Source organism: Megalops cyprinoides, chromosome 9 (genome assembly GCF_013368585.1).
Source record: "Megalops cyprinoides isolate fMegCyp1 chromosome 9, fMegCyp1.pri, whole genome shotgun sequence".
NCBI lineage: Eukaryota > Metazoa > Chordata > Actinopteri > Elopiformes > Megalopidae > Megalops > Megalops cyprinoides.
Genome location: NC_050591.1, coordinates 30783766 through 30810759, shown reverse-complemented (window position 1 = coordinate 30810759; position 26994 = coordinate 30783766). Strand labels below are relative to the sequence as shown.

The 26994-nt window shown below is 39.0% G+C and overlaps 3 protein-coding genes across 3 annotated transcripts; 2 read left to right on the top strand and 1 right to left on the bottom strand.

Annotated features, from left to right (window-relative positions):
• Positions 1 to 1164: 1164 nt before the first annotated feature.
• LOC118782624 (olfactory receptor 1M1-like) lies at positions 1165 to 2109 on the bottom strand. The gene has a single exon (XM_036536020.1). The coding sequence runs from the start codon at positions 2107 to 2109 to the stop codon at positions 1165 to 1167; it is 945 nt and encodes a 314-aa protein (XP_036391913.1).
• Positions 2110 to 14360: 12251 nt separating this feature from the next.
• On the top strand, positions 14361 to 15338 carry LOC118783745 (olfactory receptor 2AT4-like). Its single transcript, XM_036537700.1, has one exon. The coding sequence runs from the start codon at positions 14361 to 14363 to the stop codon at positions 15336 to 15338; it is 978 nt and encodes a 325-aa protein (XP_036393593.1).
• Positions 15339 to 19948: 4610 nt separating this feature from the next.
• Positions 19949 to 20926, top strand: LOC118783744 (olfactory receptor 2AT4-like). Its single transcript, XM_036537699.1, has one exon. It carries the CDS (start codon positions 19949 to 19951, stop codon positions 20924 to 20926), a length of 978 nt encoding a protein of 325 aa, XP_036393592.1.
• The last annotated feature ends 6068 nt before the right edge of the window (positions 20927 to 26994 follow it).

Below are 26994 nucleotides of genomic sequence, written 5' to 3'. Positions count from 1 at the left end.
GTTGCAATGCTGAAACAATGGAGACTTAAACTTATAAATTGCAATACTAGCATTGCTAGCCATGTTCATATTCTGGATGTATGTTTAAGGCGCATTTCTACTTTGTTCATAACCAATTTATACATTTTCACCACAGTGGAAAATTTCCTACACAAGCTGAGGTGAAAATGTAGCTTCCAACATATTAATTTGGGGTGTCATGATTGGCGTGGTGTGTGGGTATTATTTTAGGGGTACAGCTGGCCAAATATCTCTGATGTGAACCTGGAATTCAGTACAGCAGATGGCAGCAGCACGACTCCGATCAGACAGCAGAAAGAAAGATTTATGTTTACAATTAGCAGATACTCTTATCCAGAGTGACTTACAAAAGTGAAATCAAATTAAAAACTAAATAAATTTATGAGGACTTCAAATAGAAATCCTATATAGTTGTGGAAACACAGACCTGCAGGTAATATCTGTGTCTGTTTTATATTTTGAGATCCTGTGCCCTGTCTTGTCAATTGGCTAAATAATTGTACATATAATTACATTAAATCACATAATAAAGATGGTTTGTGTGAACATGTCAGTCATATTAGGGCTGTAAATAAATAAATAAATTATATCAATGCATCAATAGAGAAAGCAACCATACATATTGGTATTGGTCTGCATTTATGAATTTTCCATTCACTTATTTTTATTAATTCAGCAATTTGCTTAAAACTTGGTTTCTAGTTATCATTGAACACAAGTATCATTTCCATGGCATATAAAGAACTAATGTCTACATACTCCACATTTTGTGAATAACAGAAAAGAATAACTTTAAGGTTGTGTTGAAACATTATCACAATGTATTGCACATCAGATCATATTAAAGTGCATTCTTAGATTCTTACAACAACAGTTCTTACAAATGTTCTGATATATTGTTGCTTTTTATCAATATCATAACTTTCAGACAGAGATTTACACCCTTAGTGAATATGCTACCTGCTTTTAATTCTGCAGTATTTAACCTGCAATAATTATGACCAATTTTTAGACAAGGTTTAAAAATTAGACAAGGTTTAGTTTTGTAAGCTTAAAATAAAAATAATAATATTTCTCTTAAGTCAATACTGGCATTGTGAATAGACAAAAAAAAAAAATCATCAAAGTTTCTGCCCCCCTTTTTTATTCACTGGGTTCAACTCTCTTAAATATTTTTGAAATTTTGTTTCGGATTTCTTTAGTTCTAAAACAGTATACGAAAGGGTTTACAAGAGAGGGACCAAGAACTGCCCCGATTAGCAACCCATGGCGCTCGTCTTTGGTCAGTTCCACCCCCAGCCTGGTGAGGACTATGCGTATAAACATAGGGCAGTAATAGCACACCACCACAATCAGGTGACTGAGGCAAGTGCTGTACATTTTCTTCTTGTCAGTTTTCGAAGACATTTTCAGCACAGCAAACATTATCCTCAAGTAGGACAGGAAAATAAAGGAGAACGTGGAAAACAACAGAAAGAAGGTTATAATGGTAACGATGTTGAAGTAGAAATTAGGATTGACGCAAGTGGCCCTGATGACAGCGGCAAAGTCACAGAACGTGTACGGGAGAGTCGAGTAGCAAAGAGGGAGAGGTATCGCGTAGCCAGGCAACACGGCCACGAACGCACAGGCCACAATCCACAAGGCGAACGCTAAGATTAGCGTGCGCACATTGGTCAGAATGCTGTGGTATCGCAAAGGGACGGAGATGGCAATCAAGCGGTCAAAAGCCATCATAGCAATGGCGAACATCTCCATGACGCCGCCCAGGTGGAACGCAAACATCTGGATGAAGCAGGGGACGTAAGAGATTGTTTTTGCGCCAGCTATCAGGGCCCCGATCATGGTGGGACTGCAGCTGCTGCTATACAGCATGTCCACAAGAGCCAGGTTGCAAATTAAAATGTACATGGGCTGGTGCAAGCGTTTGTCCAGCACGATGAAACATATGTTAGCAGCATTGACAAGCATAACCAGGGCGTAGATCACAAGCATTGCGATTCCAGCTCCCACCGGATTCTGAACCGTGTCGAATCCACCGATGACAAATTCTGTTATTATTTTGGCCGTGACATTTCCAGTTGACATGTTCCACGGTCCCTTGAAGATTCAGACGTCTGCAAGGGAAACTTTTTTTTAAAATATGTATACATAACAAGTTTCTTGGTATTCTGTGTTCCTATATGTTTGTGTAAAGGGCAATTTTATATTTAAACCCTTTTTTGCTACACACATTGATCAAATCATTGTATTACACAGCAGATGTTACCACTACAATAAATGTGTCAATTTACAATTACTTCACAAGCAATATAAATTTCACTGTGACCACTGGCTATCCGCTTGTTACAAATTATAAAACTTGTCACGCAAATCTGTAAAGTTATGATATTTGCATACACTCCAGATGGTCATTTTGTGTTATGAGTGCATTTTAAAAGATTTTTAAAAAATCCCCAAGCTTATGTAAACCTCATCTTCAAGAGTCCCGCAATCGGTTGATATTCATCTCCAAAAATGTGGCTGTTCCTGCAAGAAGCAAACTCTTTCAAAGCCCTGTTCGTGAAAATGTTAAGTTGAAATCCTACTATCTGCACAACAGAAGCCATTTATTCTTATGCTGAAAACTTTCCAATTCTTTTGATTTAAAATATCAATTAAAATCATAAACCTTTATAAAATTACTCACATGAGTTTATAGCTGTGAAGTGAAGATCTAGTCACTGTGGATGTGGGAAGCTTTTATAGCCAACCTGTTTACCTGTGGGATGGCAACGATGATGAAGACCCAATTATAATCATTGCTATATTTAAATGTATGTAGGGACTTAGTGTTAATAACAAGGCTCTATTGTAAATATTGCATCTATAGTCTCAGTTCCTGAAGTTAGTTAAATCTAAGACAGCATCTATGGGAGAACATGTACAATGTTCTGTAATTGTGATCAGGTTAGCTTGGCTTGCTAGTCATGTGTCAGGCCTGTAAAACACAGTGATGTGTGCCTTCTACATAACATTACATTAAATGTATTCTACACTGAGAATGTTTGCACAGAAGCTGAGAAATCAAAAGCAGAGGGCAATTCAACTGATCAGTAAGTGTGATTGTGTAAATCACCCCAGCAGGCGTTCACGTCTTGGTAAAACTTAATATTTGACGGGCCATTTGGACTTCAGAAAGAATTTCATGGTAATTGCCAATTTCCTATTGTCTGCTGATGCGCATGTATGACACAAACCTGAACTTCTAGGATAAATCAACCAAAATTTGAGTGGAGGTGGCTTAAGATGCTCTGTCACACATCAGGGTCAGAGGTCAGAATAGGCTTGAATTTTCCTACCAGGTGAAATCAAGACAAAGTAGCTTTTTCCCCTTGTATTGAGTGGCAGTCCTTTCAGCTAAAATGGCAGCTTTTAAATGTTTGCTGCAGCTACTGTATTTGCATTGCTGTGAAATTAAAGCATTATTTAGAATGTTATTAAAATTAAATTTATTTTATACATTTATACAAAAAAAATCTGAGGAGCCAGCACATTACTAGAGTCACTAACTGCTCAACTTCAGCACCCACACACACCTTTGTGTAAATATAGCTCATGAACCAGGCACTGCTTGTTAGCCAGTAATTCCCGTACACCCTCTCCTCACACAATAGGCATTAATTACCTAGTCTGAAAATTAACCTTAAATTAAACCTAAAATTAACGGGATGCACCATGCTACTGTTAGCATACAGCATTGTTTTCTCTCAAATAACAAGGGATAATTACAGCAAACATGGCTTAGCATGTTGTTGTCAACAGGGCTTGTATGTATCAACACAAGAAAAGTTCAACCACAAAAAGCAAAAAGCACGAGATGATGTTGTGAGGATTTCACGGTCCCCATTTGTAATTTGCTTTTGAGTCATTTGCTTGTTATTTTTAATTAATTACTGCTAGTGTGTTACTTGTGACATTTGTTTCTGGTTCAATTAAAGGACGAAGGTCGTAACCTATACTTGACGTAACCTGTAATTGCCTCATATTTGACCTTCCTGTGAAGTAGCAATAAATATTTAAAAATTTAAAAGAGACACACCCATTTTAAGCATAACAAAGCATTAAGGTGTTCATGATTGGCTCTGACTTCAATAAAAAAAAGTGTTTCCACAGAATTAAAATATGAGGTATACATTTTTTTTTAATCTATGGATTATTTTAATTGTCATTTGTTCTTAATTCCCCTTCTCCTATTAGTAATTTATTGCAGAGAAACACATCACATAAATATGCTGTTTTCATTATAGTAAGCAAACATGCTTTAATTTGGTATATCATATTATGGTATATCACATCATATCATTTTTGTATGAGTGTATGCATTTTTGTTGTCTCCACGTTTTCCACTACTTTTATATTCTATACAATTAAATATGCTTTTTAAAGGGGTTGAGCACTTAGGGTAGATTTTTGTGATTCAGGACGAATTTTGGAAGATTTTAGGGTTGAATTGACATATGTTCTGATGAAGATGTTTACAACCAAAATGTTATCTATTGTTCAATGAAAGAATATAGTGATTTTGCAAGACAGACAGTTCATCACTCATTCATGCGCTTTTTCAAGAGTGCAAAGTAATTTTTAGGAAGGTCTTAAGCTCATTTTAAAAATATGGCAACACTATAACTAAGGGAAACATTTACCAACATACTTAGTTAAAATTAGGACCAAGCAGTCTAACACCTTACTTCTACTGTTATTTTATTTGATGCCTTATTCATACAAATTGTATTGTAATGTCTTTACTTGCCTGGGGGTGGCATGGTGCATACTTGTAACTGTTTACTGTAGGTTAACAATGTTCAATATCATGTGTGACAAATGTTTGTGTGTTTTCTAGTACCTATACATGTTTATCCAGAATAAAATGTATAATGATGTCCCATGGACAAAATAAGTCCTCTATAGACTTGCATTGATTCAAACACAGCTGAGACCAGATAACCACTTAAACATAGCAACACTTTCTCAGTTAGTAAACATCACAAAGGATTTCTTCTAACCTCTTGGTGGACTCTTCCACATATAAAGCCATGATATGATCTGAAAGATTCAGATGCACATAGTGCACCCTGGTAAGTACTGCATCCTACAACATTGAGTCAAATGGAAACATATGAAAGTTAAAGAATGCAAATATATATATCTGTATTCCTCTTGTAGATTTTATGCCCAGAAATTTGAGTATTAGAGTCTATATAATGTTAATTTGTAACTTTTTGTTATTTACTCACAAAACAAAGCATTTTATGGGTGGGTCTGTAATTATATGCTGGGTCTGATTGTTATTTTTCTTCTAGATACAAGGCAATGGAAACAGCCAATAAAACCACTTTTGTGGTTTCAGAGTTCCTCATAACAGGATTCAATGATGTGCCGCACCAAAAGCTGGTGGGAGCTGCCATACTGTTAACTCTCTCCTTAATTTTGCTGGGGAGCTTCACCAACATTTGCGTCATAGCGCTCAGTAAGTCTCTACACACTCCAATGTACTTTTGCCTCTGTACACTAGCAGTTGTGGACATCATCTATACAGCCAGTATTAGTGTGACCATGATGAAGATACTTCTGGGTGAGGACAACCGAGTACCATATGGACCCTGCATATTCCAGCACTTCTTGTTTCATTTGGGAAGCACCATGGAGCCCCTAACAATTGCTCTGATGGCTCTTGACCGCTTGATCGCCATTTCGAACCCTCTTCGATACCAGAGCATTCTCACAAGGACCCACATAGTGTTACTCATTACATTCACCTGGGTCATAGGGTGCACTGTCTCTGGAGCTTGGACAGTGGTGGTCCATTATCTCCCATTCTGTCGTACAAACATCCTTCAGTACTGCTTTTGTGAATTTGCAACTCTGGTGAGAGCAGCCTGCGTCGATCCGTCATATTATTTCACCATATCCAGTATAGTGTACACTGCCATACTAGTGGGAAATTTCTTTTTGATAATCTTTTCCTATATGAAGATCATTTACGAAGTAGTGAAGTCTGCCCCCAAAGACAGGATGAAAATGTTCAACACCTGCTCCAGTCACCTGATAGTGGTGGCCTGTTTCTTCATCCCCAAGTTCCTGTTAGTCCTTGTGACACGCGTTGGTCTTGTTCTAACATTAACACAGAGAAATGGCCTCATAATCTGCTCTACACTCGGCCCCTCTCTGGTGAACCCATATATATACTGCCTAAGAAACAAGGATATCAGGAAACGGTTGATGAGTGTATTCAAGCGCCCTGATATCTTACCCAAGGCTTAAAAGGAAATAGATCATAAGCACCATTATTTTTGGGGGTGTTTTGATCACCAGCATTTGCCTTTATGAAGCACTTGCTTTCTAATCAAGTTGACACTGAACAGTTCCATTGTCAGGGGACGTGTGTGCCTGGAACCCTGTGGCTAATTTGAAAACGTTCTGGTGTTCCAGTCCCTGTGACTGATCTGCAACTGCGCACTTGAAGTTGTAACAGACTTATTTTCACTATCTTTGGATGAAGCTTGTGAGGGAAATCACTCTGCATGAGAAAATACAATAATGGAAAACATGAGTTAATGGCAAACTAAATGTTTAATACTTTTTGATGGAGATTTCACACTGAAAAAAATTTTAACTGATTATTCAATCATTCTAAATTGAGAAAATATTGGGCCAAACTTGATATTACAGGAACAATACATAATTTAAAAAGTCATGCCATACTGAGTTTGGTATGGCCCTCATGGACTGTCTGAAAAGTTTAATTTACACAGCTTACATCAGCAATTTTTATGTTGGCCTGTTTATGTTTGACAAATGAAGACTTTTGCGTTTTGTCATACCGTCATAAAAATGTTGTAATGTTTGTAATCTATGCAATGCTTGGTGTCATATTAAAGATCTTTACCTTCTGTCCTTCTGTATTAACTGGTTTAAGATGACTTGTGCAAGTTTCAAAAATGATGTTTTATAATATAATATAATCTAATATTTTAAATTTTCCTTTTTTGGTAAAGTATTTTACAGAGTGTGATATCCTTTAGCTGTAGAAATATCACCCACTGAATTATGGGAGTCTGGGTGTCATTCTCATAATGCAACAAATACACAATACTTGATAATTGTATAATAGTCCTTTTATCACTGGTATGATGATCCATATAATTTTTTATGAATACAGACAATTTTGTATTTAATGTATATCAACACAACAGATTTTCCCAGTATATGACCCAAATAAAATCAGGTATAGGATTTTATTTTTGAACATAAGTGCTTTGAAAGTTACGGGGCAGGGATTATAAAGTTGTGTAAAACTGTTACAAACACATATCACATGTCTACCTATATACACACACACGTTTATTTGAAAATTTTCAATATAAAGATACTGAATGGAATAAAGTTGACAGACCAATAGGCCTTGAGAAGCAATCCTGAACACTAAGCTTTTCATTTTCATTTTGATTGCCTGCACAACCAAAACCAAAAGATCAGAGACATTTTATCTGAGGATGTTTTAATGGGCATATGCAGCAACATTCACTGAAATTGTGACCTTTCATGATTTTTTCAAATTGCTAGGCCAAGCAGCCTGTGTGTTCTCCAAGAAAATTTGATTCTTACTGACCCCAACAGGTTGTGTAGGAGATGATTCATTGAGTGGATTACTCTATAAAACCACCAGTGAACCTCAGCTCCCAGCCTACAGTAATTGCATCCACTGTCTAACAAGCTGAGTGGTGTCAATATTCTCAGAGGTGTCTTTGTTTCCTCTGCCTAAGCTCTCTTGATGACTCATTCATCACAAACATCTTGGAGGAACCAACACTAATCAGCTCTCTAATTAAGAGCTTTGTGACTGCCCTCCACCTGAGACCCACTCATAACATCATTTGAGTTGATGCAAGCCTCATTGATATCACAGACAAAGTCCATGGAAAAAAACAAACATGTAAAAGCTCAATTATGATGCTTTTCATCTTAAATGCCTCATGCATTCTCTACTAATGTAAATGTTTGTGTTCTGAATTATGCCATTTGCATCCATCAGGATTTATTTTTTGCACAATATAGTTAAAGTTTTTTTTTTTTTTTTTTTTTTTTTTTAAGTAGGCTTCAAAAACATCTAGGAAAACTCTCAAAGTGGAGAGTAATTGTTCCAAGTGAACGTCAATACATCACAGTTACCAAATGTACCAACAATTACTAAGAAAAAAAAAAAAAAAGCTAATCTCTGATAGGTATGTGCCGAGCACAAAATAAAAATGTTTCAGATGTGGTAACTTCTGTGGATAGAAATACTAAGAGGATAAAACTATTCTTGGACAAGAAAAAATATTAAAAGGAAATGGGTGCTGTGGCTTTAACAGGCTTGCAAAAAGCATGCCAATCAGACTGAATTAGCCTCAACCGACTATCTAGAGCAACAGATATAGCCTTTGTCAGTCAGGGTTCAGAAAGGCGTTATGCATCAGTGGTGTCATGTCTCGTCAATCATAACATCCAATAAACTGAAATGACTCTCCTGGCTCTTTCACCTCAGAAGTTACTAGCAAGTGCACTTGCTAGAAGTCCCCCCCCCCAAAACAGTAGTTGAAGTTATAAACAACAAGTGTGCCTATAGTAGATCCTTGTGATGTGCTCTATTTAAGTTAGAGAGGAAAAGTCATCACATCAAATAATACAGCAGCCAAATGCCAAGCTTTTTACCACATTTTTGAACAGAAATAATCACTGCGTGTCTATAAATACTAGACAAGCAACTTATAATACATTTAAAATACACAAAATATATCTGTCTTCGCAACAAAAATACATGTGTAAATAGGCCACATGCTTTGGATTTTAATGGGTGAAACAGAATCAGTACATTGTACTCAAATGACCGTTCAGTAGGTATGAATCTTAATACAAGGGGAATTGCTGATAATGAGGGTATAGGGGTATAGATAGGTTATAGATCTTTGGCTGAGGAAAGGGTCACACCTTGCGAAGGGTCATGCCTTGCTCAGGCCCCATGATGTGTATAGTTTCACAGGCATGCAAGGTGAGAACAGGCAAACATGCAATGAAGTTGAAGTTGAATTTTATCCAAGTAAAGGCCATTCTTACACCAGTACAGTCCTGTTTATGCTGTCCTGTTTATGTCTGTGTCCTACCACAAGGCAGCACCAAACATGGATGGCCTCCAAAGTCCAGTTCCTTTCTGAAATGGTCTGGATCTATAAATGAGTTTGCTATGATTCATAAAGCAACAGGGTTTCTCAACACCTTACATTATGCTGTGTGTCAGGTGGATATGTGTGATCATAATCACTCTTGTGAGTGCCTGGTAGATGGAGGTCAGATTCTAAGAGGGCAGTGTGGGGGTTCACAAGCCATTGGACAACCAACAGCCAAAAAAAAAAAAATGTTCATGTATTTTGCCAACAAGAAGCAGCTGCTTACTGTAAGCCATTTCTTGTAGAACTGCAGCAAAAAGCCAGGTAAGAGAGGTGTACAAAGAGGGAGGCGAAGCGAAAGTGCATACTCAACTGTAGTGAAAAAGTGAGGAACTCACTGTGGTGAGTGCAGGTGAGTTTATGGATGTAAACCTCCTCCACCTGTGCACAGCAAACAATGTTCAACAAGATAAGGGAAAACAAATAGCTGAGTGAATTGCATGAAGCGATCAGTGTATCATCGAGTTATCCTCAGTACACTAACACTGAATATGGTTGCACCACTGACCTCTGGTCAATGGAAACTGTTGTCCAGTCTGGAGATGGTGACACACAGTGACTGACTTCAGAACTCATGTAGTGTCTTATCCTCAACAGCACCTACTCCACAGTTGCCTGCTAGTGAAAACGAACTCACTCTCACTTGCAAGGTTCCACCTCCAGGTCACTCAAAACGCGTGTAATAGGTTGTAGTTTTGTCCACAATACCAAAAGTACACTTCTATGTTCATTTTACAGTCCAGTTGCAGATTTATGTTCTTTTCTTATTAAATAGGGCCTCATCATATCTGCGCAGAAAAATGTTTATTTTACTTTTCCTTGCACATGAAGTGGGGAAATCTGGGGAAATTGTATAGTCATTTACTCTATTACATTGTTTTTCAGGGGTTTCTCATCCCTGCCTTTTCCTGGGGTCAGGGAAAAAATAAATAAATAAATAAATAAAAAATATATATGTGTGCCTTTAAACATACACAGTATACAGCTTGAACTCGTAAGTATAAAAACATGTTTTTGTTCAAATGTCAAGCCCTGTCCATAAGGTAATAAAGACAAATGAACAATGGCATGTTCCGTGTTCAGTTCAAACACTGTTTCAATATTATTTTTGAACTGGATAATCATCATGTTTGGTATGATTAAAGTGCTTTCTTCCCCAAATATTTTAATGACAACTTGTGCAACTGTACCCTCAGCAATGGTCACAAGATGTCACAAAAAAAAAAAAAAAAAACCTGAACAGGTTCTTAGGAAAAATGTGACAATGGTCACTCCTCTCAACTTCCCCTGCATAATGAGACGCTCATAAACGTGAGCATTACCTAAGCCTTCAGTCACAAACCTCCACTCAGGTCATTGATCCACTCCTGACCCCCAGACCTCCTGGACTCATCTGGGATCTTCTCTCCTGCTGTGGTAAAATCATCTTTACTAATTCTACTTGTAATTCTAATAAATAGCTCGATTTATCTTTGTTTATTTTTGTGTTTATTTTGTATTATTCATACGATGAGTTGAACAGCAGATCATTCATTAACCCACCGGCTGGGAAATGCAATAATAATTTAAGATTTTTTTTTTCCAAAATAATTTTAGACTATGTGATGTAAATTGTGACTTACTGTAACATTAGTTCCGTGCTCAGAGAAAATCACAGTTTTATGTCCTGAGATAGTGGTGTTTTGTTCTAGACTTTGTCACTATGTGATTTTATTCCATTGGCACAGACGGATAATCAATTAGATGTTTAATTTTATACATGTTTCCTATACCCCCATAATGTATTACGAATGCGTAAAAAAGCAAAACTGTCAATACATTCAAACATGCGATAACTACAGAAATTCAAGATGTGAGTTTTTCTTGTTCGTTTTAGTCATTCTGTAAAAACTTGTTCAGTGTTTCATATCTACATTTTGATGTTATAACATTACATTTTATGGCTTGCTTAATTTGGATTTGAATCCATAACAATACAATAAATGATCCATACCCTTTTGTGATAGGGAAACCAAGCTATATTTTCAATATCACTAGACAAACGTTCAATCAAAATGTTTTGTCAAAAAAAATCTGGCTTACATTTGCCAAATTCAGAATCTTTAATAAATATTTCCATTTAGATTTTCAGAGACAATCTTTTATATAAAACAAAGAATTATTTTCACAGTTTTGACAAGTAATTCCTATTCAGTGTAATGGTACAGTTCTTTTTTTCCCCAATGGTGGTATGTTCAGCCAATTTCTCTTTACATAGGGGTATCTAACTTACAGGACCATATGCAAAACTAATAACATGAAAAAAACAAGGCTATGGGTTATGCACAAATTTAGGTCAAATATGAAAAATATTTAACCCATTTTAAGCCCAACTGGTCATGAAAATGTGTATTTAAAATTTGGGGACCCACATCATATAGATCAATCACAGCCAATGATATAGATTCTCTTTGCTGGATTAAGATACTCAGAGCAAACGGTGTTTTCATGCTAGCCACATTTAGCTGCCATCAACTAGAAACAAACTTACAATAAATCACATTTATAGGGATGGAAAAAGGTCTTAACCATGAGTCTGAGCATTGCTGGAGGCATGGAAAATTATTACACATGTAGGCCACCAATCTTCGCTTTTTAGGTAACCAGAAAAAGCAGAGAACAGTGTTCTTCATTGTTACCTCTGAGTGACACATTCAAGTGTTACATAAAGCAGCATTTCCCAAACCTCTCCTAAAGGACCCCTTGTCCTGCATGTTTTAGATCTCTCCCTGCTTCAACCCTGCTAGAGCAGGGAGAGATCTAAAACATGCAGGACAAGGGGTCCTCCAGGAGAGGGTTAGGAAACGCCGACAAAGAATACTGCAAAAATGTACCATGTTCCTCAACACTAAGAACAAAGTGCATTCTGGGTACATTGAGGCCTCATTGACAGACCAGTATCATGCTTATCTGGGGTGCACAAACCTTTTCCTGGAGAGGACAAGTTAAGAAAAACCACAACTTCCTTAAGTGATTTTTTTTCCTGGCACTTTGCTTTGTTGAGAACAGCCCTGATCACCTGTGACCCACAAAAGAGTAAAATAAGAGCTTTGCAGAGTCAGAATTGAGAAGAGCTAATTACAGTGGTTTGGAAAGCAGAACTGGGCGTACCCAGTTCACCAAAGTGGGTAATTTAGGCTTAAAGTCCTGGGAGCTCTCCATTTGTGCTGGGTTTTGTAGCATCCAATAAATCATTAACCATCCAATTTAATTAATTAAAGCAAATGAAAGCTTGTTCCCATGTTTACTTTTTCCACTGATATTTACAATGTAGGTTTGGCTCATTACCATTTGATTTGTTTCAGAATTGGTGGTTTTTCACTGGAAAATGCTTAGTTTCACAAACCATGTGCCTGTATAGCAATTAGTGCAATTCCAATTTCCTGATCAATAAAACATTAGTTTTTATAAAGGAGTTTCCACAAGAGCACACTACAGAACATTGCATGCTTTCATTTTCTGAGACTTGATCCAACTAATTTGTAAGTCCCTGAATTAACACTGGCAATTAATTGTTCTTGGCTTACACAGGTATTTCAGACAGAATGTGGCCTCAGAGGGCACAGCCTTGTAAATGGCTACTTCAAACTATTGTTCAATTACTGGCTCGTTTCACTTGGGGAAATAGCCAATTTGGCTGGAAGGAAAACAAACATACACAGAATGGCCCCAGGACAGAGATCTAAAACCCCTGTGGTAATCCTATCTGTGAACTCAATGCCTCACTCTCCATCCTTAATGACAGCCCTGTTAGTCATTAGGAGTACAAATCCAATGTGAATGATGACCCATGCTCCCTGCAATGAATGCTTTTTAGCTCTCGGTCAGTTGTCTCATCCCTAGGGTTATCGCTTCTGTGCAGAATGAAATTTGGTCCACCAGCTTGCCGTGCCAATGGTCATTTCAGTTCACAAACAGTGCTAACATCCATTTATGTATAATAATAATAATAATAATAATAATAATAATAATAATCCTTCAGCATTTTTGTGTTAAATCATGCCCATATAATGCATACATTTGGTGGCTGCTGTGGGCAAGTTGTGATCCTCAAACAAAATAAATCACTTGTTTTACTCAATTTAGTGTCATCCACAGTATTCTGTGAAGAAGGGGAAAAAAAGATCATAATCTCTGCTGCCAGAAATGCCTATGGGCCTCAATTGTCTTTGGGGTAAATTTACTTTTGTAAGAGTTTTAAACAAAGCACAGATCATTTTAATTACATCTCTAGTGGCTCTACCTTTCATCAAATATGTAATCAGTCACAAGGGTAAGTAAACAGCACTTATATACAGATTAGTTACATGCATTACATGGGAGTAAGCATTAAGTCACCACCATACCTGAGTTAAGGTCAGACTGATTCTGTAAACTGTTCAATTGCTTGCATTGCAAGCTTTCTGCTCTATGACTATTTTATCTCCTGGTGGAGGATGGGTTTTTTTGCTTTTGATAAAATATTGCATAGGTGTCTTTTTTCTTTTATACTTTTTACCCTTTTTTGCGCCCCCATTTTTGGAATTGCCAATTGCATATTAGACTCGTCTCACCACAGCTACCTCTGCAGGAGCTCTGGATAGCAAATGCAATCCTCCAATACATACATCTACAGCAGCTATTTTTTCCCACTGTGTTAACTGACATCAGAGCAGCTGACGGTTGCCTGAGAGCAGTGGCACAGGGAAAAGCGAGCCCTACTTTGGTGGAAAAAAGCTGATTTGTTCCACAGCTGTGGGCTCCCAGTCACCTTCATTTGATTACAAGGCTGACTTGAACCCTGGCCACAGCACTTAGACCGCACTTGGAATGGACGCCTTAGATTGAATAACTTGTACTGAAAACTAGTTGTCTCATTTCTACCAATATTCTTTGTACAAGGTTCCATTTATTACAACATGAAATAAAATGGATGACGTTAGAAGAGCGGATTTTTTCCAGGGAGTGTAAATTGTTTTGTTGTTGCAATATTTTGTAGAAAACTAACCGCGCTACCTCTTCTGTCAAATAAATCTACCCTCCAGGTTGTGCTGTGCCAGAGGACTCCAGTTTAGCATGGCACAGGAAAACCAGACCGGGGTGAAGGAGTTTGTCATCGTCGGCTTCCCAGGACTCCGCCCCGAGTACTACGGCCTGGCCTCAGCTGTGATGTTCCTTGTCTATTTCTGCACTTTGGTTGGAAATGTGTTATTTCTTTTCCTGTTGTTCAAGGAGCGCAGTCTGCACAAACCCATGTACTGTATCATTTTAAACCTCGTCATATCTGACATACTCTTCAGCACCACCACTCTGCCAAAGATCATCGCCAGGTATTGGTTTGATGCAGGAGCCATTTCATTCACTGCCTGCTTTGTGCAGATGTATTTTGTGCACTATTTCGGAACAGTGAATTCCTATGTACTATTGATAATGGCTTTAGATCGATACGTAGCAATATGTTACCCTCTCAGATACCCTACGATCATCAAAAACTCCACTATTCTTATCCTGAGCATCACGGCTTGGGTGGTAGCAAAAGCGTGTCCCCTGATGATGGTTATTAGGGCATATCCTCTGCCTTACTGCGCATCGAACGCAATCGTTCAGTGTTACTGCGACCACATCGCAATCACAGTACTGGCGTGCACAGACAGGACCCCTTACGGTTTCCCGGCCTTCATTTTTGCTATGGTCGTACTACTGGTGCCTCTTGCTTTCATCGTTTTTTCTTACTGCGCCATCATTGTTGCGGTCCTTAAAATCGCCAGCACCCAAAGCCGCCTCAAAACTCTGTCCACCTGCAGCGCCCAGCTGATCATCATCGCCCTCTACTTCCTCCCTCGGTGCTTCGTCTATCTGGCCAGCAACGTGGGCATCACCTTCAGCACCGATCTGCGCATTGCCATCATCATGCTGTACAGTCTGCTCCCCCCGATGATCAACCCGCTCATATACTGCCTGAGGACTGCGGAGGTTAAACAGAGTTTGATCAAAAGATTCAGAGGACAAAAGGTGGACATACAAAGAACCAACATCTCCGCTCTTTGCCACTAAACCTATCTTTTTCCATCCTCCATATTATTTTTGGCCACTTAGATTATTGGATAAAGCCCTTCTGACTATTACAGACCATCTGGAATTTAAATATATTGTAATATTCTGAGAAATACATTGTTCAGCACAACAGTACATTGGGAAAATAATTCAAATAAATGAATGCAAATCAGAAATATATTGTAGTACACCAAAAAGTGCAAATATTTTAAATACATTTTAAATGTATATTCCCTAAAATGTATTTTCAATGTATCTTTCTGTATGGGAAAATCCAGACTGAGCAAGTCCCTGTAAAAGCTCCTAAGCTCTGGAAAAGTCTGCCTGAAGAAAATCAGACAAACTGAAATCCACTTATTCTTTTTAATCCCTTTTGAAAACCTGTTGTTTAAAGATTGCTTTGAACACTTACAAATAGTAGAATACTGTATCAGAGGTGGAAATGTTGATATTTTGTACATTTAGAGCAAATGTGAAGGAACCTTCCACGTTTCTTATGGGAAGTTTCCTTTGATTTGATTTGCACATGATTTGGGGGAGTGAGTATCAGGGCACCCCTCATCTGAGCTTGCAGAGAGTGTTGAAAGGACTGGACAGCAGGTTGGAGGAGGAAAGGGTGCACAGGAGTACAGTTAAAAAAAAACAAAAAAAAAAAAAAAAAAACAACACACATTTACAATTAAAAAAAAAAAACCAACGTTTTGAATCTCCCTCACCATTGGTCCCAAAAGAGTCACTGGGAACTTTTCCAGTTTTTATTCTTGGCTTTGGCCTTTGTCCTGGTGGATTTGAATTTTTTTTTTTTTTTTTTTTTTTTAGCAGAACTAAAGAGCTACCTGAGCCAGAGAGTGATGGAGCAGGAAACCAGTTCCTGCAGCCAGTCAAGGCAGTTTCTCAAGGACAAATCAACACTGTCAATCATGTCCCTCTGGAAGCTCAACCGTAAAAAATACCTGCAACTTCGAACTAAGACACAGTTGCTTTGGCTGTAATTTTATCATGAATTGCTAAGACAAGCTTTGTTGTTCTCAATTGGGTGACCATGTCTTTTCAATATTTTACAACTTGTTAGTGCATTTTCATACAGCAACACAAAGCTATGTTGCACCCTGAATAAAGCAGTGTTCTTTATAACTACTTTTTACTGCCCTGGTGATTATAAAACCAAATGATCTCTAAAACAAACCTGCACAGACAAGTTGAACAGATCCCAATCTGTTCAGACTGTAAACATGATTGAATTGTGTGTAATATTATGGTTACACTGTAAATTTTATGAAACTGTAAATATTAAATATAAATATTAAACTGTATTCACTGCATGTGTCTGTGCCTCATTGTGTTCCTTGCTGCTTTGGTACCCCAGCACGATGTTTGCATGTCATATGAATAAAAAGGCTGTCTGTGCCACAGTTCTACGATTGCTATTTTTTCCTCAGTGGAAAACTGCTGCTCTTTACGTGTCAGTGGTGACACATTCTTGCCCATGATTGCATTGATCAGGTTTGTTATTTATTTTATGGGAAACACAAAGCTTTTGGAATGAGATACTGTAAAAACAAAAATTACACTGCACGCGGTTCAGTGGTGACTACAGCAAACCTCCACTTGTTTCTCTGATGCAACATGTTTTTGTGAGCTGCCCCCACACCCCCCACACCCCACCCCCCACTTGTAATACCTGGCAGGTTTTTTTCCCCCCCTTTTCCTTCATAACCCATGTGAATACATGCAAGTTCGCTCTGTCATAATAAAATGACACAAGGTAAGGTTTATTATCAGGAGTACTAGATATAACTGCAGCTAGTATTACATGATGTCTTATCTACTCCAGTGGGTGCATGAAACATTTTTTTTGAAATTGCAGTGAGTTTGAAATGCATAATTTCACAGTTCTCTGAGCATAAACTCTCAGTTACCCTTTAAAAAGAGAAGCCTGTTCCTACTCTACTGTCAAACATATGTGATATATTCAGGACAGCCTCCACATAAGGATACAGAAGATACAATCTAGGCATCCCCACAAATACAGAGATCTGTCTATATGTGTGTATGCATTAGATTGTGCACCTGTGGACTGCTGTGCTCACCTGTAGACTAATGAGGTGGCAGGTGTATGTGATGGTGCATGATGATGTGGAGACAGCAGGGATGGCTTGGCTGTGTGATGTTAGGTCACAGACACACAATCAGCACATCCAAGATCCCCCCTCTGTCAGCTGCAGTTGGAGTCAGCATTGCAGCTGGTTAGTGCATGGTTAGTCTGTATCCTCACATTTAGTCTGAACCCTGGCTGGACTGAGCGCTGTCCCCCTCAGCAGGATAAGGTCCAAGATGAGCAGCTGGAGGCCCGCCTCTGGGGTCGGTGGGCGAGTTCACTTGGTCAAATTTCCCCATTTACAGGCTACGTCTTATGCACAGATTTGTGGGGGACGCACCATCAGGAGGAGCAGTGGATTGGCATATATCGAGGGCTATAACTGTGTGGTGAAAACTCATACAGTCGCACTTGCTAAGGGGGGGACACTGTTAAACGCCAATGTGATAGGAGCAGGATGAACCCAAGCGTAGAGACTGCTGGAGACACAAGGGGTTTTGTTAAAAAAATAAGAATAATAATAAAATTAAGTTTACTGCACTCAGGTGATACAAAACAGGCTTGGTGCAAGAGTGCATGCGCTCACACACACAACTGAGAAAATAAAGGAACAAAAGGAAAGGGCTTAAAAAACAAACACAGGCGTAACCAATAACTCATTAACCCAGGTAAAAGACATTAACTAAATGAGCCATGGAACACAGGGTGTTATGTGGCCATCTGGTGGCCAATCCAGGAAGCAACAGTTATATTCCTGACAGCCAGGGTACTGTGGAACTCAAAAAAAAAAGTCAAAGAACAAAATATGAGCAAAAAGCATTCAACATTTTTTTCTAGGTGGAAAATTACTGATATGGAAAATGAAGGAAACAAATGATTATGCTCCTAGTTTTCTTACACTCCTGCCTTAAACACAGATCAAAAAAAGACTTACTGCCAGCTACATTAAAATGGTAAATACATACCACCAAAGTGGATTTGAGCATGGTAGCAGCGATCAATATGTGTTCTTCTCTGAGATCAAGGACCTATTATTCAAGCTTTGTTTGGAAAATCAATACTTAAATGCCTGTTCCCTGACTTCACAGCCTTGCCCAGAATTAAACTGCACTGTGAGTTTACAGTGCATTTCTAAATTTGTAATCAAAACAGTACAACAGTAGAACTTATTTAATTAGCTCCTCCTCCAAACTGAGTTATTAAGGAGCTCTTTGCATTCTCACAGGGTCTGGGAAACATGCAAGCATGCAAGTTCTCCTAAATACCTTTCCCTCTATTTGCCTCTCAAAATACAAAATAAAAAGCTTTTTTCTCTTTTCCTTTCTTCACTGCAATTTATATGAGACACGTGTAAATGAAAATTAAATTTCTCTTTCCACAAAAACACCACCAACCTCTGATAAGGCACTTGAAATACTCCTGGCCTTGGCAAAGGTATACCTGAGATGTCCTTGTAAATTTGACAAAAACCGTGAGCATGCTAAGAGGCAGTTGAAGCCAGGCTTTTGCAAACACAGCATACTGTGAAATATTGGTAAAAATCTACAGATACATTTCAGGTATCCAGTTCTGCTCCTGCTCCGTTTCCCAGTTAAACAGTGAATGAAAGGATCAGCCAGAGAGATTTTGCACCCTTGAATGAAACATAGTTTACACTCAGGAGCACTAACGTCAAAAGAGCAGCATGCCCTTAATAATGAATCAGAGGGTCACAATTTAATTTCAATTCCAAACGTTAATTGCGCTAATCTTGCTGAGAACGAAAGTTAATTATCCCTACACTGAAATTTAGCTTTGTTGTCCCCACCAAACAGCTTTAGCACTGTATAGTGCTCACAGGCCATTTAAAAGTAGAAAAACCTTAAATTACTGGTATTTCACATATGCTCTTATTCAGAAGGACTTAACATAGGTTACAATTTATTGTTACCCAGATATACAGTTGGATATTTACTGAGGTAATTGTGGGTTAAGTACCTTGCCCAAGGATACAACAACAGTGCCCCAGCGGGGAATTGAACCGCCAAGTCCTACTCCTTATCAATACTCCTTACCACTACGCTACAATGCTGCCCTTAATTATTCCTCCTGTGGTTCTTCTCTCTGTAGATGTCACTTTTTGCAATATGTAATCCTGACTGTTGAAGTAACAGGAATATAAATGAGCTTGTGTAACCAGATCAGCCTATGTTGCAGGAAGCCACATTACCTGAGCGAGTCATTACTGAGGTAGGCAGAGGTCTGATGCAAGGCTGAATTATGGATATGGATTCTAACAATGCTCTGCTAACATTGGTGTGTCTTTGCGTAGAGACCGATTGATTGGTTTCTTTTCTGTAAGTTTATCTGTGTTCCTGCTACTTGATCTTGAGTGTATTAATAACCACAACATCTGAAGAGTGATGTTCATGTATTAAAAGAACATGAACCTCACAATCAGTTCAGACCATGTAAAAGCCATTTTGTCATATCAATCCCCAGGTTGTGCAGTGCCAGAGAATTCCAGTTCAGCATGGAACAGGAAAACCAGACCGGGTTGAAGGAGTTTGTCATCGTCGGCTTCCCAGGACTCCTCCCCGAGTACTACGGCCTGGCCTCGGCTGTGATGTTCCTTGTCTATTTCTGCACTTTGGTTGGAAATGTGTTATTTCTTTTCCTGTTGTTCAAGGAGCGCAGTCTGCACAAACCCATGTACTATATCATTTTAAACCTCGTCATATCTGACATACTGTTCAGCACCACCACTCTGCCAAAGATCATCGCCAGGTATTGGTTTGATGCAGGAGCCATTTCATTCACTGCCTGCTTTGTGCAGATGTATTTTGTGCACTATTTCGGAACAGTGAACGCTGTCATATTACTATTAATGGCTGTAGATCGATATGTGGCAATATGTTACCCACTCAGATATCCCATGGTCATGACAAACTTCAATGTATGCATTCTCAGCGTCAGCACCTGGATAATTTCACAGGTTGGTCCACTTATGATGGTTATTAGGGCATATCCTCTGCCTTACTGCGCATCGAACGCAATCGTTCAGTGTTACTGCGACCACATCGCAATCACGGTACTGGCGTGCACAGACAGGACCCCTTACGGTTTCCCAGCCTTCATTCTTGCAATGTTCGCACTACTGGTGCCCCTCGGCTTAATTGTATTTTCTTACTGCGCCATCATTGTTGCGGTCCTTAAAATCGCCAGCACCCAAAGCCGCCTCAAAACTATGTCCACCTGCAGCGCCCAGCTGATCATCATCGCCCTCTACTTCCTCCCTCGGTGCTTCGTCTATCTGGCCAGCAACGTGGGCATCACCTTCAGCACCGATCTGCGCATTGCCATCATCATGCTTTACAGTCTGCTCCCCCCGATGATCAACCCGCTCATATACTGCCTGAGGACTGCGGAGGTTAAACAGAGTTTGATCAAAAGATTCAGAGGTGCAAATGTTGATATTGAGAAACCAGATGTGCCGGAGAACCAAAACTAAGGTGACAAAATTCAAAATTAAAGTAAAAAAAAAAAACATGGCAAGCAAAACATCTAAGCTTGCATGTCAAAAGATGCACATCTTTCGAAGTAAGAAAAGCCTGAACATTCTTGTAAATTACAGATCACGGAACTATATTTCAGAGTGTTTGGTTGGGCGACTTTTTTCAAACCACCCTTGGGGGAGATGCCCCTCATTGCATTAGAAACATTAAGTTTGTTTAGTACCAATTTCCCACTGCATAAAAGCAGGCTTTTCTTGCATCTGCTTCATGTGGGAACAGCAGAACAAAAGACGTGTGATTCAGCCCCACATATGCGCAAAGTGCTATTATTTAGCAGCACCTGTTGCATGACTTACTGATGTTTAGTCAGAACTGCAGGAGTGCCTCTGCTCTGCACATATTCTCTTGGAAATGGAAAATGGGGGTCTGTTCTCAAAGCATTTGTATTGTTGGTTCCACGATTAAGAGGTTATTTTTATGATTTACATCATTTGTAAATTCTTTATATCCTTTATTCGCCTCATCTCAATTTTTTTCCAAAAATGCTGTCAGCAGCTTTTTTCTATACAATGCTGGGAAATTGTATTTTAAAATTAAAAAGGTCACAACCTAATAGATGTTAGATGTCTTATTACATAACTCTAGCTGTGTCTGCCAATTAACTAGTGCGCTTATCAAACTGTCTTGAGAGTTGAGACAAACTGTTCAGATAGGGCTGATGCCTTTTATGTTCTGAAAATGTTCACCTACAAACCAATGCCAATCCTGTTTCTTTTTGTAGCTGTATTACCTTCCTGTCATTTTTTAAATAGTTACACTGAACTTCCACTGTCTGTCTTGTCTTTGAAAAAAAAAAAAGTACAGAAAGAAAATGTAAAAGAAAAAGTTCATTTAAGTTTATTTTTACCAGTCTAACACCCATTTAAACTTGAAACATTGAAGTGTAGCGTGTGTGCATTGCATTGAATTCGTATTTACTGCATACAAAATGAGATCAGCGCTTTTGCCAAAGGTCTACTCTACGTAGAGAGCGATTGAAGAAGGCTGGGAAAGTGGATGGCATGAGCTTTAGAATTAGACATTTGTACTTCATTCCTTATTTCTACTGAAAGGTAACCACTTATTTGACTTAATTACAAATGTGTGATCTCTTTCGTTCCATTTTACCGCTGGATTATTCGAATAATAGACGGCAAAACATCCACAGGAATTCTAAATTCACAACTGCATTACAAATACCCCCGAGGTTACATAAAATTCCCTATTACTCGCGGGACCGACCAAAACTAAAGCGGCCAAAATATGTTTCGAGTCAAATAAAAAGATCTTATCGACAGTGGAGAGTACGAGGTGGGTTCGCGATAACAGTCTTGAGAGACGTAAGCTAACTTGTGTTGAGGACAAGGTGACATAGACGGCCGAACGCCAAAGGAACAAAATAAAGAAAGGGGAAGTCCGGGCCTCCCTGCAATAGGAAGTCGGACCCGGGATCTCCCCCACCTGCCAAGAATCCCCTAAAACATTAAATAAACCGCGAAAAGGTCGCCGCTCAGCCGGTTCACCAGTTACTCATACAGACACAAGCATATTTTAAAGAATTTAAAGAACGTAAACAACAGCAAGGCGAAAGAAACATTCCGCTGCCCCCGACCGCGCGGTATGACCACAGCCGACGGTAGAATGAGAGCCACCAAACCCCGCGCCAGACGTAGTTTATTGATTGTAATACAGCTGAATCGAATCTACCTTAATGAGGAAGACGGAGGCGTGGGGACCTTCTACTTCTACACATTGTTGGAAGTTGTAGCACTGATACTACAAAAAAAAAAAAAAAAAAAAAAAAAAAAAAAACATGATACAGAAGCTCTAAATTCTGAAGGCTTCCAAACACCACAAGATATCAAGATATAAGCAGACAGCAGGAAATTATGGCTCATTGTTTGAAATTTGAGTTAAAACTAATATAAACTTGTAACTGCAGTTTAGCAAATGAGCTTAAACTTTTTCATTTGGAATGTACTGACCATGTTTTAGGTACATTGTGTTAGAAGCAGAAGCGATAGTAGTAATTGTGCTAGTACAAGCAGTGGCGGTAGTAGTGGTTATTCTTCTAGTAGATGTAGTAGCAACTGTTAGTCATTGTGGTCACTGCCCTAAACAGGTGTCCTTAAAGGGACTTACACTTGTTTTTTACACTCATTAAAGCACTGTAAGAGTTATTGACTCTCAGCAAAACTACAATGGCAAAAATAAATGAGATATACACAACTTTAAAGTCAACAGAAGACATGATTTCATTCTTCTCAGCTGTAGTGATTTATAATCATGTGTGCAGCCTTGAATTGCATTACATTGTTATGGCCACAAGATGGTGCCTAAGTCAAATTTTGTGTGTGCTTGTCATGCTCTCAGTTTTGGCTACCGAACTGAAGATGATGCCTTTCATTTTGTAAAATGGACAGATATTGCAGCATTTTATGTATATATATCTTGTGTACATATAAGTTTAATGATGCTGTCAGCACTACATAGTCTGTGCACACACTTCAGACAAGATAGCAACCACATAAAACAACATACTTTTTCTTTTCGGGTATTCCCAGGTTATGCTCTTGTAATTCTCAAAGATTGCTTTGTAAGGAATTATTTATGTACTCTAGGGTATGGAGTATTTTACATACTTAATTGCTGACTTGTTTCCTTCATAAATTAAAAGCAAACAAACACTTGGTTTCTCTTGACTGTGCATGAGCTTGTGATATAGATCTTGATCTAAATGTGTCTAGGGGAATTTCTTATTTGTGTTCTTCTTGCATGATGCTTTATGGACCTTGTTGGCTTCACAGCTCCCCACTTTAGGGATTTAATGGTACCCCAGGCTTTTCAAATCTGTGTTCATCAGCATTGTCATGATATGAGCACACTTTTTTGACACAATAATATATGAACCAGGTGGTATTGAAAATATAACAATCAACTGTGTTATAGTTTAATGTACTCTTGAGGCACAGCAACAGGGTAGCTGTTCACATCACACATATATGACATTATTAATCATCATAGGAATCTTGCATAAACTTTTTCATATTGTATTTTTTGTTTACCTTTGCTCCTGTTATTGTATTCTCTGACAAGAACTATATATCACATTGCATCACAGATGATTTCTCTTTTACCCTTTAATTCTTGTTTAGAATAAGCCAAGAGGATCATCAAAGCATTCACATCTGCAAGTGAAGGACAGGATTCCGTGCCATTTCTCCCAAATGTGGCCCAAGAAACATTTTCACTGCAAATGAATACAAAATGATCCCTTAATAAACAATGACCCTGCTTAGGTCCAACTGTATCTCAGCTCATATTTCCAGAAGTAGAATCTTAACACAAGCTGTGACAGGAGAATCACTGACTTTCTCTGTATCGTTGCAGTGTGTCGCAGGCATGTCTGCCGTTGCAAAATCGAGGGTGCGGAGATGTCACAACGCGCACAAGCATTCTGTTGTTTTGGCAGCCGTGTCAGTGTGGCTGGCTGGAGCAGTGACGAGATTCCATCTACCCCCGATATAGGAATCCTGTCTACGCTTCCTGATTTGTCGGTTTCTGCATAGAGATCAGTGATGTAGAATGTAGTTGCTGGGAGAGCCAAGCCTTTGCCTCCACTTCATAAGCCGCCATCTGCTAGGCACAGAGGTCAGCAGAGGGAGTGGGGACTGGAAGGGGGGGGGTTACATAATAACTGACGCGTCATGTTCCGGCAGCATGTTCAGACAGCGTGCCTAGTGCTGGTGTGAGTGCTAAGGGGGCAGCAGGCCAGCCTTTGTTCCCGTCAGGTCATCAGCAGGTCATCTAGAATTAGAACTCTCAGAACTAGAACTATAACTCTCAAATCTCCTCTGTTCACGTGTTCCAAAAAAATCCAGGTCTCTCTCAACAGCAGGGGTAAAATACAGATAAAAAAAAAAAAAAAAACTTTTGCAATGGAGCCAAGAGGGTTGAGATTTTATTGTCATAATATTTATTTTATTGCTTACATTGTCATTTCATTAATTAATCGCTTTGCTGACAATCCAAGCCTAAGCAGTGCTTGTATATTTCAGAATATTGTAGAACTGGACATTTACTGGGGTCATTCGGATTATGTCACCACCCAAGCACTGAAGCTATAAACCCCTGGCTTTGGGTGTTCAGATTGTTACTCCGGATAATTGAACAGATTACCTATTAACCCAAGCCATTATTACAACCAAATTGCTATCTTGTGGCAGCAATGTTGTATAATGGTAAGGGAACTGGACTCGTAACCAGAATATTGCAACGGTCAAATCCTGAGTGGGGGTCTGCTTTTGTACACTTGAACTGCCTTTGTGAAATACTCAAGCTTACACATACATGCCATATGTACATGTAATTTATGCAAGCCTGTCTGCATCAGTGCAAATCCCAAATACTGTCACACGTCAGGAACACCCCCCACACACACACTTAGAATGCAAATGCGAATGTGTAAATTGCATTGGAATATATTTGTCTTGAGTAGGAGCTTCAAATGTGATAGGAACTTCCCCACTTTTTTTTTTAATCCATTCTAGCTGAGTGGAGACAGACCGCATTATGCTCTTTGAAGTGAGAGAACACATGGGATATTCACAAACAACAAGGGGCAGGAAAGTCCTTGCGAGATGATCATGAATGAACCAGTGGAGTGAGAACAAACACGCTGAAATCCACCCGAGGAGATGCATCAACATACACTTGCTTTTTTTATTTAGAGTGACTGTGGGTTCCACAAAGAGGAAGCCTTTCCAATTCATAAGCTAGAACAACGACTGCTTTGTACAGTACATGGGATATGTGACAACAGAGCCCTAGGCTGCGTTAATGGAGCCCCTGTCTGGCCACTTGAATTTAAGTACAGCTTGCCATCATGATTTTAGCACTCTGAATGACATTTTCTTCAGTTTCCTGTCAAAAATGAAAGAATTGTTTCCTTTTTTTTTTTTTTAAACCCCTGACACTGAGTGCATGTGCTTGGCTGTAACAGCACCCGCCGTTTCTGTGACTGCCGTGATTAGCCGTCTGTGACTGTGACAGATTGTGGCTTAAAGCAGGGAGGGGTCGTCACTTACTCATGGCCCTGTTCAGAACAACACCCTTCTGCTCCAGTTAGACTAAAACCCGCCAGCCTGTTTTCCCTGTATTCAGGCTAGGGTGACATGACGTCAGCACATCACTGGCCGCTATTTCCTATTTCAGAGACAAAACACGATAATAGTCAGGTGTACGACTTTAAAGAGGCTTAAAAAAGGAATTGTACGGGTGGGGGGGGGGGGGGGGGGGGGGGGTTCTTGTTTAATAACCCCACTGTGAGTCCTGCAAGAACATTTACCAGACACTGTTCTCTATGGGGAAATAAACATTTGACAGGTGACTCTGGTGGAGTGACATCCGTCCAGTACTCTTTGAAGATTACCAAACTTCATTCCACGAGGCAACTTTTCTACAGCTCTCCCCTAAAGAACTACTGTGAAGGTGAAGTGTCATTTTGCTTGGGGACATTCCTCTCAAGTACTCTTTCTTCTCCTTATAAGACAGTAGCCACCTTTTCTGAGGTGTAATTCAGCAGGCGAAGGAGAATACCTATCTCATCTTGCCACCAAGAGCATAGACCTAGTTTCACTCAAAGCCAAAAACAGTGACATATTTTCTCATCAATTCTTTCCAACCAGTACACAGTGTCTGTTTTGATTTGATTGTTCTTAAAATGCCATTCACCTTCTCAAGATGAAGTCAATTTTTAATTTGGTACTGGCACATTTGACTTACTACTTGACCCTGTTGGATGTTTTTTGAAACCATTCAACAACTCAGTGAAGAAAATCACTCAGTAAAGAATCCACAAAGTAGTACACTTTAATATTATTTTATTTACTTAACAGAATTATTTCTATTTTTATTTAAAGAAAAAGCAGTGCTATATACAATCAGTTTGAAAACTGCTCTGAATCTTGATCAATATGAACAATATTCTCAAAGACCTATTCTGCCTTATAATGCATTTCATTAA

Excerpts from the sequence above, each read along its gene's own strand:
- LOC118782624 (XM_036536020.1), bottom strand. The coding sequence starts at position 2,109 with ATGTCAACTGGAAATGTCACGGCCAAAATAATAACAGAATTTGTCATC.
- LOC118783744 (XM_036537699.1), top strand. The coding sequence starts at position 19,949 with ATGGAACAGGAAAACCAGACCGGGTTGAAGGAGTTTGTCATCGTCGGC.
- LOC118783745 (XM_036537700.1), top strand. The coding sequence starts at position 14,361 with ATGGCACAGGAAAACCAGACCGGGGTGAAGGAGTTTGTCATCGTCGGC.